General features: G+C 30.6%; 3 protein-coding genes across 3 annotated transcripts in view; 1 reads left to right on the top strand and 2 right to left on the bottom strand.

Moving 5' to 3' along the window:
* Positions 1-5960: 5960 nt before the first annotated feature.
* On the top strand, positions 5961-9009 carry LOAG_07986 (transcriptional regulator HCNGP). Its single transcript, XM_003143518.2, has 7 exons — positions 5961-6062; positions 6676-6747; positions 7061-7345; positions 7706-7860; positions 8039-8179; positions 8250-8451; positions 8577-9009. The coding sequence occupies exons 1-7, from the start codon at positions 5972-5974 to the stop codon at positions 8696-8698; spliced, it is 1068 nt and encodes a 355-aa protein (XP_003143566.2). The 5' UTR covers positions 5961-5971; the 3' UTR covers positions 8699-9009.
* Positions 8871-9661, bottom strand: LOAG_07985 (small nuclear ribonucleoprotein; the record flags this gene model as incomplete). Its single annotated transcript, XM_003143517.2, has 2 exons — positions 8871-9250; positions 9527-9661. 2 exons carry the CDS (start codon positions 9659-9661, stop codon positions 9143-9145), a joined length of 243 nt encoding a protein of 80 aa, XP_003143565.1. The 3' UTR covers positions 8871-9142.
* Positions 9662-11410: 1749 nt separating this feature from the next.
* LOAG_17422 (hypothetical protein) overlaps positions 11411-13546 on the bottom strand; it is a gene marked incomplete at both ends in the record, with an annotated part of 3544 nt that continues 1408 nt past the window's right edge. Inside the window, 4 exons of the mRNA XM_020450085.1 lie at positions 11411-11588; positions 11883-12118; positions 12703-12837; positions 13127-13267. Of these exons, the coding sequence (XP_020306291.1) occupies positions 11411-11588; positions 11883-12118; positions 12703-12837; positions 13127-13267 (690 nt within the window). The remainder of the gene's footprint in view (positions 11589-11882; positions 12119-12702; positions 12838-13126; positions 13268-13546) is intronic.

Raw genomic sequence — 13546 nt, 5'->3', positions numbered from 1 at the left:
ATTATTATTATTATTTTATTATTATTATTATTATTATTATTATTATTATTATTATTATTATTATTATTATTATTATTATTATTATTATTGTTATTGTTAATTACTATTAATTATTATTAATTATTATTAATTATTGTTATCACTTATTGATCATCCTATTATGGTTAGTATTTCAATTAGCAATCAAGATCTTAATTAGTACCAACACCTCAGCTATACTGAGTAATCTGAATAATACCTTCCGTATAAAATTAGGAAATATGAAGAATCGAATCATTTCCGCTTTATCTGCCACTACGTTTCTTTGATTTACCAAACAATACAAACAAAAGGATTTGGAAAACTTGGAGTTTTAATGATATTAGCACAATTACTACCGTCAAATCGAAGAAATCAAAAACAATTATTAAAATTATCTTAAATTACCAAAATAGTTTTGCAAAAGGGAAAGGAAAAAGAAATGTTTATTGAAAAAAGTGAAGAAGGAATCGGAAATTCAAAACAAATGTCAAGCATTAAACTAATCAATGTGTTAATAACATGTGATATGAGAACAGGTAAGGGTTGAAAATTGATGTATGCAATTCAATTCATATCATACAACCTGTCATTTACGGCGACAAAATAACCATATACTGTGTAAATAATATTTACACTTCATATATGCATATATATATAATATAACCAATGTTTACAACATTGGTATGAAATCAATTTCTCGTTTTTGCCACTTCCTTTGAATGATCAAATGACAATATCATTGTGGTACCGTCACATGTTAAACTTCTTTTCTCCACATTATAATAAGCATAATAATTATTCAAATATTTAAAAGTATTTAATACGGAAAAAAAGGAAGAAAAAAGAAAATAGGAAAAAGGTCATAGAATACTTTAAGCAATGACCTCCATATTAGGCAATTTAGGATGACAAAATTTGCGATGTATGCCGATTAATTTATTACAACTGTAACGATGTTTAGACATTGAATGTGTCTGTGTTTGTGTTTGTGTTTGTGTATTTATGTGTGTGTGTGTGTGTGTGTGTTTATGGATGTGTGTGTGTGGGTGTGTGTGTGTATGTCTGTCATGCGTTAACATTAACATTTAATCAGTTAAAATTTAGACTGATGAAAAGTAAGGACTTATAATAGATCTGTTTGAAAGGAATAATTTAAAGTAGTAAATTGAGTAGCAAATATATGAAATGGATTAGATTGAAGAAAATAAGGAAAAAAAGTTCAAAAATAATTCTTCTAAGCTAAAATATGAAATACATTGCTGAAGTATTCGTCGAATGGGTGACGAATGATTTCCTATTTGGATATCTCATTTAAATTATTAAATAGAATCGGATATGACAAGAAATTATTGATGAAATATTCTAACTACGAATGGAACCTGTTTTTATTGCATATTCAATTGGACTTTATAGCTTATTCAATTAAAACTTGAAACTAATTTCTAGAACCTTAATTTAATTTAAAATATATACAAAAAAAAAAAAAAAAACAACCGATGAGTAGATAATAATAGTTACCATCATTCGCATGATTAAATTCAAATACATAAAATACAAAAAGCTTGAAAATATTTCATCAATAGATTGTTAGATTAGCACATATGAAAATTATTATCAAATTCATAAAATTAAGAACAAACACACGATGATACATAACAACTTTTTTCATTAAATTAATTGAAATAATTGATAATAATGAAAACAACAGAATATAAAAACAGTTAAAACTATTTGACTAAAAAGAAAAGACAAACCAATGATTATAAACGAAGAAAGTTAATAGCTATAATTACAAGAAAAAAAAAAAAGAAAAAGCAAATTTCGAGCATATCCATCATCATATCATCATCATCATCTTTCGATTCATCCATCATAAATGTCACAAGCTGAAAATAAAACAATAATATTTTTTTTCAATCAAAATTATTTATTGTTTTATTTCAACGAATCCATTTTTTCATGCCATAAATTTTCACTGAATATGCAATCAAAAAAAAAAAGATGCGGAAAAAAAGATATATTTGTTGGATAACAACGAAATATCGTAGAAATATTGAAATTCGTAAGCCTTTTTTTTTTCTTTATGGAGTAAAGATAAAAAATTGTCGTCCTTTTTTGAGTATTATAAACTATGGATTTAATTTCTAATATAACCCTTCAAATCATTTGCATATCATACAATCTATATGAGCTTGTCATCAGTATAAGTTTTGTGTTTGTAAAAAGCATTTCAAAAATTTCGATAGTAGTTTTTTTTTTTTGTCACATTGGAATGCTTTCTTTTTTTTCACCAATATCTTTCTTCTCGGTTTTCGCTTCGTTGGTTCAGCTTGTTTGTCTATTTTTTTTTTTGGAACTGAAAAGTCCAATAACCTTAATAAGCATAATAAATTCATGGTGATAACAATTGCACTGATAAATGGAGAACCAGAATATTTACATAAGAAAAATAGAAACTATTTAAATATTATTTAAAAGGAGGGAAAATATACATACATAACTACAATGCTACAGTCATTTATCTTGAAGAAAAATAAATACAAAAAGTGTTGCTAAAAACAAATAAATAATGCAATATATTTAACTGAAATGACTGATACCAAAAATTAGCAATGACTGATGGATGTTTCAGAAATATATTTTAATTTCAAATCCATATTTGATGTATAAGAAGTGAAATAAAGCAAAAGATTTTGTTTCTTCTCTCGTATTCCACCATAAAGAAGACCCACAAGTCCGGAAACAAAATAAAGGGTGACAAAAGAGATTTTTTTTTTTACTCGAACAAACAGATATTCTCATGCTATAATTTTTCAATAAAGTATGAAAGTGAATACAAAATATGGAATGTTAGACCAGAAGAATAAGATAAAATACAAAGAAAAAAAAACAAAAAAAAAAATCCCGAAACTAATATCATTAACCTTTATCGGATTAAAAAACAAACGATTTATGAATAAAAAATTACAACAATCAAAACTGCAATATGAACAAAAATCAACTGAAAATACTATTCATGAGATATTTTAAAGAATAAAATTTTTGCAAAAAAGAAAAAACAACGATAAAATTAACAAAAACAAAAAGCCAGGATTTTAAGAGTACTTGTCTCGTTAATGTTAAAGTATGAAAATTCATGCTTCATGAAAATAACGACTATTTTGATCAATACGGCTTAAAAGGCGATACTTTTATTTTCTTCCTTATTTACAATATTTTCCAATTTGTACTTCTAAAGTCTTAAGGAAATGTAGAAGTAATTGCAAAAGAAAAAGAAAATATGAAATGTTAATCTGTTAATCTGTACTGACCAGAAACAGCAATTATTTTTTTATACAACGTGAATATGTTAGATCAAAAACAGGATCTATATGAGTTGTCGTGTGAAATTTCAAATTTATTGATTGGAACTTTTTCCGCATACAATTTTTGGCGTCGTCGAATGTGCTCACCGTTCGCGCATTTCTTTTACAGGTATGTTCAGTGATTTTGTTTGCTCTTATCTAATTTTTCTCCCTTCTAAAATCATGATATTAGCCCGCCCTTCCTGCTGCACTCAATTTTATAAAATGTGCGATGAAATGTCTCAACCACTTTTCCGTTTTTCAACGAGAAAAGGAACCAGCATACCATACCAGTTGATAAACCTAAGCCAAATTTTGGAAATTTAAACATAAAAAAACCAAGAATAAATGCAGCAGTACAATTAAATATCAAAATTAGACTAATTTTAATCTAATCTATTGGGTTCAATCATCGTTAACCAAAACAGAAAGTAAAGTGAAATAAACATTTAAATGTCGTCACCATAAGTACCATTTAGAATATTACATCATGTTCATTACTCAATATCGTAGAGTAACTCAAATGATACCCATGTAAAATGAAATCTTCGATACAAAGCATTAAAATAAAAATGCAGAAATTTTTGCATTTATTTCTGTAAATCATGTGTATCTATAAATTATCTGTAAAATATATGTAAAATTGTACCTGTAAATTATGTGAAATGAAAGTAGCAAATGATAGAACATGACCGTAATATCAAAAGTACTGAATTATCCTATGAATTTCACAAAATTTTAATTCAAACAATTCAATCCTTGTTCCAGTCTTGAAAACTAATTTTTATGGTATTAAATTATATTGTTTTACAACAATAACATCAGAAGTACCAATGAATTATCCTATGGATTTCACAAAATCTAAATTCAAACAATTCAATTCCAATTCCAGTTCCTGTAAACTGATCCGTAAGAGAATCCTCTTAACCGAAATATGTCATCAAACAGCGCGTATAATCTGCAAAACTGGGACAAGGAATTAAGCCTGTTCCCACCAATTTGACGAATGAAAACAAACGTCCTTCCTATCAGACACCGTAGAACCGAAGTTTGATGTTAGTGCTCGTCAAAATTCGTCATTCGGTACCCTCTCTAACAACGATTCGCAGTGTTTCCTTTTTTATACTTCATGATCTTCTTTTTTCGGTTTTATTTAGGGGTGATACCAATTTCAGTTTCCATCCTAGCAATGGTACCAATCCTGTTTGCACCTCGGTATAGGCACCAATTCTTGCTTACAAAGATACGAATCTAATTGCCACTTTTTTTTTTTTTAATTTACTCTTACTAGCGAAGATTATATCCTTTCCCAAGTAAAGAAAATTTTAAGATGAAAAAAAATTAGAAATTGTATGAAAATGATAAAGATTGAGAGTGGTGAAGTATAGAGTATGAAGTACGGATGCATAAATGAAATGTAAAGATAATGCAGTGATAATAACTGTACAGATAATAACTACACATAAAATGTAGAGTTATTACAGCTTGCGAAATTTACAGAGGGTTTTACATTATGTGATTGTACTAGTGCTTGAGAATTAATGGAAAATGTGAATTATTGGAGAGACAATAAAGGCAATGAGAATGAGGACTAAAAGTAGATGGATTGCAGAAATGTTGAAATATTAATAAGTATCAGGTAGTGAACTAAGGTGTATTTACTTTAGAGTAGAAAGCGGTATAAATTCTTTTAGATGTTGCTTGTATGAATTAAATGGAACTTAATTTATAAATGAAATTTGGAAGATAAGAAATAAAATTCTAATCACTATAGTTTAGTCGAGCACCAAGTCAGAAAATTGCAAATAAAGTCTAATGAAGACGTAATATTAGGAATGGTACAAATAACACCTAAAATAGGAAGATTTACCTCCAAATCTATTTCGTGAGTATTTCTTGACTTCTTACATGAATCCAGTATTGTACTTAGTTATGAAGAAGGAACTTGATTAAAAATATTGTACTAAGATATAATTTAGTATTTTTATCTGTTGATTTAGATGAAAATTTTGGCTGGTTGAAATATTTTAATGGGAAAGTAAAGTAAGGTAGATAAAGGTTATGTTTCGACGGGTCATGGAGACTACTCGTGTTGCTGTTGATTCATATTTTATGATGAATGTTAAAATTAATGGATAGCTTGAGTTAGTTATTTTTCTGTATCGCATTAATTTTTATGGTGCATTGCAATGCACATTTTAAATATCTATTCGGAAAGGAAAAAAATGGAGCTTGGGAAGCGCGAAAAAAAAAGAAGATATCCATGATATTAATGATGCAGTCATTTTTTATTTTATCCTACTTTGCCAGAGTTGAACGGTTATACTGTAGAAATTTTGTTAGTAATGGTGATAATTGTATTTTTCAAATTAATCTTAGCTAGCTTTCATCCTTTTACAGAATCATTGTTGTCTCATGTCGTAACACTTTCATGGCATTTTATATAATGAGATGAAGTTATCATTTAATACATCACGGACTATATATATATATATATATTTGACTTTTGCTGTAAACAGATTTTCTGCAAAAATGTCACGTAAGAAGTTATGATAATCCAACCGTTATCCCTAATCAAATTATCTGGCATGTTTATTGCAGGTATAATGAATCATTTAGCAGAATACTACAGTGATGATGAATCACCATTTCGAAGAAATCCCGAGGAAGAACTAAGCCTGAATAACAGCGACAAAGGTGATAGCATTGGGAGACTTCGAATTTTGCTTTTCGCGTACCTTCAATTACTAAGTTTAAAGCGGTATTTGTGAAGTCACCAAATTTATTGTTCAACATGTTGTTTTTTCCTCTTTCATTTTATTCCCAATTTAAAAGTTTTTAATGAAAAATATATTACCTTTAACTTTAGTACATTTACGAGTTTAGGGTATCCATGTGTTACACTTTGTTTTGCTATTACTCGTATATGGCAAGAAAGATTTTCTGAGCGGAACTTGTAAATATTTGCACTAAATAAAACAAGACTTCTGAAGTATTAAAAGGCAAGAAAACTTTGGATATATTATTTATGTCTAATAGAAAAGGCTCCCTATTTTCTTAAGTTTTATCATGATTTTTGTAATATTGTTATGAAGGTTAGGGAAATATTTCTTGAATGTAGATGAAAGAAATAATGTAGATGAAAAAAGAGGATGTGGTAATGTAACGGTGATTTGTCGAGTTTGGAAGCACTATGAAACAAGTTCTCCAAGGGGAAAAAAAAACTAGTAATGCTTAGCCGAGTAATTATTCCTTTGTTTTAATCTTTCAGGCCCCTTTTTTTTCAAATTAAATAATTTTAAAATTTTAGGACAAACAGCGAATGAAATAAGTAAGGAGATTCAGCAGAGAGAAGGACGGCGAGATTCGGAATACTGGACAGGTAAGAGTTACAAGACAAAAGTGGAGGGATGAGCAGTTTTTATAAAACTTTTTCTTGCATAAAACATGAGTATCTTGTATAAAGCATGAGTATTAGAACGGCTGCAACGATTAAATGGAGCTAAAGTCAGTAAATACACGTATGTTTTGTTTTGATGAGCAAATTCCATTATGGATATATTCCTACACGATTATAAAATGTTGATCCTAAAATATAATGCTTGGAAAAAATTAGCTATATGTGATTTTACCATCGATTTGCATACTGGTTTTAATGTTCTCCGTAATTCGATTAGTAATTGCTCTTCGTTTAGATGAATCGGCGAATGGAAGTTCGTCATCGAACGCCGACTCGAGTGTCGAATCCGGAAGTAGGAAGAGCGGAAGCGTTAGTTCATTACATCCACCTCCATCTAAGAAAGCACTACTGATATCACCTCCAGAACATTTAGTGCAAAGCGATTTCGGTGCATCAATATCTCCATCGCGGAATCAAAATCGATTATTCGCTTCGAAAAGTGCACTTTACATTACACAAAGTCAGACTTCCTTGGTTTCGTACGGTGAACAGGAAGATGAAGAGGATCAGTTCGTCAAAGGTCTGTGCATTGGCAAAATCTCCGTTAAAAAATATTGGTTGAGAAATGATACGTAATGTTAGTTAATGCTCATAGCTGACATACGCTTGTACGTCCGTTTATACGTAATTCAGTTATTAAACTTAATGTTACCTCATTTATTAAAAAACCACGCAGTTCATCCTCTTGTTTGAACGATAAATTTTAACCAAGTAGTTGAACGGCAAGCATAACTTCCACTTTCTTATTTTTTCGATTTTTCTTATAAAGGCATGTCTTTAAAAATCAGGAATTGTTAGTATGCAGTTTAAATCCGATCTTTCGATCGAAGCTTTGCCATAACCTTTTTCTTTTCATTGTGATATTATTGTATAAGTTTAGCTGATCGAAAAGCAGTTGCAAGTAAACAAACAGAGGAGAAGGGAAGCTCGGAATCAACAAATCGAGAACCGAAACCACCACCCGGCCACGAAGATAGTCGTTCACCGGATGAAATTGCTGTCGATAGTGCCGTTGAAGAAGGTTTGCGAGAACTTGTAAGTTTGCTTATCTAATATATGCATCGAAGGTATCATCTGCTATATATGTTGGCTAGGAGATGAAAAAGCAGATGGAGACGGATGTGTGGAGATTTCTAAGAACTTATTAAGATTCCGTCTATCATTGCGCTTCATAATCTGACTAACCGTTTTCATTTTTCCGTGCATTTTGTAGGAAAGACAACATATCGATCAAAATCTCGGTAGTTTAACACCAAAATCAGCGGAAGGAAATGACAGTCCGCAGATTCATGATGAACCTATGGAAATACGATTGCCACCGTCACCGACCGCAAAATGCTCCACGGAACTTGAGGTATAGAACTTATTTTTGGAATCTACACATAGATTGAATTCTAACCAGAAAAACATAACTCGTGTTACAGGCAAGGTTTCGAGGATTTTTCGAAAAAAAGGCACAGGGAGCTGATTTGAATGCATTAATACAAAAAAGGCGCGATTTCAAAAATCCGTCAATGTACGAGAAATTGATTGAAAAATTCGAAGTGGATGAACTGGGTTCAAATTTTGCACCATCGGTATTTGATCCACACGGTTTCACAAAAGATTGCTTCTATGATCAGATTTGTAGGTTCTATATTTTTCTCAAGTTACATGAATCGAATTAGTTTTCTTTTTTTTATAAGCAGACTGCTGTAGCGTAAGAAGAAATAAAAAAAAATGAATTAACCCTATAATGTAAAACTTTTCAGCAGTACTTCAAAAAGAAGCGATGGAGAAATACAATGCTACTGTTGAGAAGAAAACAGTAACCGTATCTAATAAAGGAACTGAAACTAAACGGAAATCACGTTTTGAAGGTGCTAAAAAGTGACTCGATTATTGTATAATTATTATTGGGTCCCATAATTCCATAACACTAGTTCCCGTTTTGTTTGCACAATTATCTGATCAAGTGATACTTATGAAAAATTGAGAACAGGAAATGTCTTCATATAAATATGTCTTCATATACATAATAAGTCTTCATATATATGTCTTCATATTCATCAAAATAGTATTAAGTTGCCTCCAAATGTAATTTTAGTAGTTTATCTCGTTTATCATTGAAGTAAACGATCTTTTTTTAAAATTCAAACTGGGATAGGACCGCCGAATCGTGAACTGGTCCATAAAATAAAAGGCATCTTAAAAAAACTGTTGGAATATTTCAAGGTTACCAGTAATAATTTAAGAAATAGTTATATAACAATTTTGCTAAAATCGCTTTATTTTCTACAACTCGTTGAGCTTTTTATGACTTGATATAAATAAAAATTTATCCCTTGTCCGCTGCTGTATGCACTAAATATATTGATCGTATGTGCCTTCCATTTGCCATAACAAGACCAACCACCCGGGATTCCAACTCGTCTTTCCATTGTTCCTGAAAATAAATAAGAAGTCCGGAATTTATGACCATAGGTATCAGGTTTCCAGGTGTCCCACAATTCACCTCGACATTCCGAAATAATCTTAAGATCCACAAGCAATCGATCAGCTTCCGAAATAATGTTAAGATCCACAAGCAATCGATCAGCTAAGTGCCAACACCGCTTTTATTTTAACAAATGCACATCAAACCATCCCCATATCATTCAAAAAACTCATGAAATACATTAACCATTCAGGATGAAAAATGAAATTCTCTTAAGTAAATCACCTTACAACCACTGAGAATTATATTTGGCGCATTATCAGTACACACAAATTTCCCTTCAATTATACGTCCGTCGGTTAAATCAAGTCGCAAAATCCTGCCAAGCCATCGACGTACTCCCAATTCTTGGTCTGGCATAACTTCTACAAAGAGTAATCACTATACAATAACAAAAAAGTTCCGAAAATGTTTGGAAGAAAACATGCTAGTGACCTGGAAACTGCTAATGACATTATGATAGCGCAAGGGAAATGATTAATGAAAAGTGATCATTCCTCAAGACATATCCACGGCAATAATCTGAGATGATTGCGAACCAAAAATCAAACATTAGTACATCTAAATTAAACCATTCGAAAGTAAACCCAAACATTTGTGAGCCTCAAATACCGATTCAAAAGATGTGATAATAACATAAAGTAGGTTAAAATTTGAAACTTATTCCATGTCTACAGTGGAAATGTTGCATACACTATTGACCTATGTTTTTCGACTATCGTATCTATAATTCACTTCTTTATTTAACCTTCACAATATAATATACATGCAAACAAACAATACACAATGCTTAAACTTTTTTTTTCTTTTTTTTTAGTTAAAGGCATTATCGGCCTCATGAAAAACGTCTACACGTAATCGTAAGCAAACAGTGACGACAGAATATTTATCGCTTGGTGATTTAAATGACCAATAAGCCGGTAATAAGTTTTAAAACATGCATCAAAATCAAAAAAGCAGTGTGGAAGTAAAGTGCTTAAAAATACAAGTTATGAGTGAAAAAAAAAAGGAGAGGAAGCTTTTACGCCTTTTTTTATATTTGAAAATTCATAAAGGATTCAGTAACAAATAATGCGCATCCCTAATTATCACCTATGGATAAATATAAATCGGCTTCCACCTTAAGTCACAGATTTACGTGAAAATGAAAAAAGAAAAAAAAGGAAAAAGAAATAGTGAAGTCTTCCCGATCGTAGTCAGAATCAGAATGCTATTATTTGTTAAAGCGAAGACTGGGTAATTAAATTTTCAAACAAAAAAACCATCCTCTGCGAAGCAAAAAAAAAAGAAACAACAAAGAAAATGAGCTGTCAATGGTGTACGCATTTTCGGAAATTATTCTAATGAGCAATGCTTAAACATTTTTAGGCAAACTCTCGAACACAGAGAACTGTTCCAGTCTTGAACGTTAACTTCTGCAAAAATAGCAAAATATCGACTGAAATCACAAAAAAAGAACAAGCACGAACATGATCGTTAATGAGAATTGATAAATTGCTAATAAGAGTAGAGAATTGATAGTGAAGATTAATATGAAAATACAAAACATCCGTAATTTGCGATAGAGTCAAAATGGATGGGATGAATTTTTGCGTTCATAATAAACTATTATTTTCAAACAAGCAATATATTTTAAACAATTAAGAGGTGATGTTGTTATAAAAGATTACTGAAATATAAAAACCAATTGTAAATCAAAGGCTTTGCAAAAGCATTGAGTATTGTAACGGAAGAAAAAGTGAGAGCATGGCATCGAAATTTCAATATCTCCTATTTGAAAATTTCGTGCAAATTAATGGCTAATTCGGGAATGACAACTGTGAAGACATATTGTACAACTCTAGAGTGAGAAGACAAACAGTACACGAACAGACAAACTGTAAATTCTTACATAATTCAAGATGGCAATAATTTACTAGTACATTAAAGCGTGAGTGATTGTAAGTGACAGGAGTTTTTGTATATAAAAGTACAATTTTAATTTTTGGCTAGAATAAAAATGATATAAAAGTAATTTACTCAAAAGTTAAAAATAAGAGCAATTGTTTTTAGCATAATAAATTCAATCAAATGATGACAAAAAAGCACAATTACAATGACATTTTGAAATCAATGACTTTTGGTCACAAGTGACGCCAAATAGGCAACGTGCTTATTGCTAAAAACCATTCGTCTTTGGATGCACATTCTCTTGTAGATAGCACTATAACTTTTTTCATTTCTAATCAATTCTAGTACGGCTGACGCAAAAACTGGTGATAATCTTTCGGTTTCTCCCTTCGATACTCTGAAATGAAATACTTTTTCCTTTTCTCTTCCGTTAATTTAGCGTTAATCTTAATTTAGCACTGGATTCGAGAGATCCTCGAAATGGCCTTTCTAAATCAGCAACTTAACAACAAAAGAATCGAACATTGCAAAAAAAAGTGGATTTCCATTTAAAAAAAGTCAACGAGGAAAATGTCGCATTAAAGAATTGATACACAACTGATATACAGTTAACTTCACGATTCTCCCCAGCTCTCCTCAAAAAACAGCCCAAAAACTGTCGTGACAATGTAGTACCAATCAATCTATATACCTCGCCAAATGATGCAACTTATCCGGAAATTCGACTCCTTCTAACGCCGCTGCAATGAATACCGAAACAGCCGCAATGATCGATGGTTTCAAACAGCATGTGTTATAGTCGTACGACGCTATTTCACTAATAGCTTTAGCTAACGTATGAACGCTAAGATCGTAATGTTCCGTAAGACGACGAATAAACTGAATGGCACGAGGATATCTCAGATCGAAGTTCAAGATATGTAACACCTGAAACAAAAACTAAGAAAGGTAATGAAAATCCTTCACGATAGAAATAGAAAGATGCCCATAAATTTAGAAAATTTTAAATCAATGCAATCCCTACCATCGCAAAAAGATAAGATTATATATTGAAATGAACATTTCGATGGCTTATGTTGCTGAAGAATGAAACAGCTTACAATAGGCTCTGCTCCTACTTTCTTAATATAAGTTTCAAAAAAATGATAGTACTAATAAGAGAATATGGATATGAACTATCAAGAAATCAAACATATGAAAAAAGTATTACGACAAAAGATTTCAAAGAGGTAAATATTTGATCATCCACAAAACGTACCAACCCCAAAAGATAGTTCATACTTTGCCAAAACAAAAAATCATCATAAAAACGCAAGCTCAATTAATCACGGCAGGTGAATTAAAGAGGATGACAAGGAATTAAAAAGTTCAAAGTTCTGTTAAAAAACGTCCGCATTTACTATGTAATCTTAACCAATCACTAAGCAACGCAGCAAACTGAAAAGCCAATCTTTCGCAAGTAGATTAACTGTTAAGAAAAAGAAAAAATCACTGATATAAAAACTATTTACCTTAATTTCCGCACGCAAAATTTCTTGTTTTGTATTACCACAAGAATTGAGATATTCAGATATTTCAGGTGGATAAATTTCTTCATATTTCGCTGCTACAACAGCACAGCCCAAAGAAATCAGTTGAATTTCTTTCTGAATGCATCGAAACTTTGAAAACTTAACAAAAAGAACGATAATAATAAAAATAAACGGTGAGTGAGTACGCAGTTTAATATTTCTCAAACTAACTAAAGATAATTAAATAAACTGGAAAATTTTCAAATAGTCCTCAACAACACAAATCCATATTTCTCTCCAAATTTCTTGGGACAATCTCATTTCTTTGATTTTAGATTGTCATAAGTTTTGTCTAAAATTTTTCCATCTCCACTACTATCTTCAGTTTCATTTTTCGATTTTAACGAACTAATCCCCACGAAACCTTTTCAAGTGTAAAACGTCGTGCCATCAAACAACGGTCGAAGAGGTTAACAGTTGTTAACTGCGTCTCTGGCAATAACTTGAAAGTAATTTGCATACGAGTAATCCAATCTATTGCAATCATTCGATTTCTTGGTGTAATCTGAAAATATACAAATAACTCGAAAAATGAGAAAAATTTATAAAATAGATGCATCAGTAATCGGCAGAGAAAAAGCATCATACATATCACGATTTATGAAATGTATCTCATCTACAGCTTTTATATACAACTAATCCGTCAACAAACCATATTTACCAAAAATAAATTCCATAGAACGTTTGGAAACGAAAACTATATATATATATATATATATATATATATATATATATATATATATATATATATATATATATATATATATATATATATATATATATA

This window comes from Loa loa, assembly GCF_000183805.2.
Source record: "Loa loa unplaced genomic scaffold supercont3.73, whole genome shotgun sequence".
In the NCBI taxonomy this organism is placed as follows: Eukaryota; Metazoa; Nematoda; class Chromadorea; order Rhabditida; family Onchocercidae; genus Loa; species Loa loa.
Note: the sequence above shows the minus strand (reverse complement) of the source record. Positions and strands in the feature narration are given on the sequence as shown.

Excerpts from the sequence above, each read along its gene's own strand:
- LOAG_07986 (XM_003143518.2), top strand. The coding sequence starts at position 5,972 with ATGAATCATTTAGCAGAATACTACAGTGATGATGAATCACCATTTCGA. Across the intron at positions 7,346-7,705 it reads AGAGGATCAGTTCGTCAAAG|CTGATCGAAAAGCAGTTGCA; the intron begins GTCTGTGCATTG and ends GTATAAGTTTAG. Across the intron at positions 8,180-8,249 it reads AATGCTCCACGGAACTTGAG|GCAAGGTTTCGAGGATTTTT; the intron begins GTATAGAACTTA and ends CTCGTGTTACAG.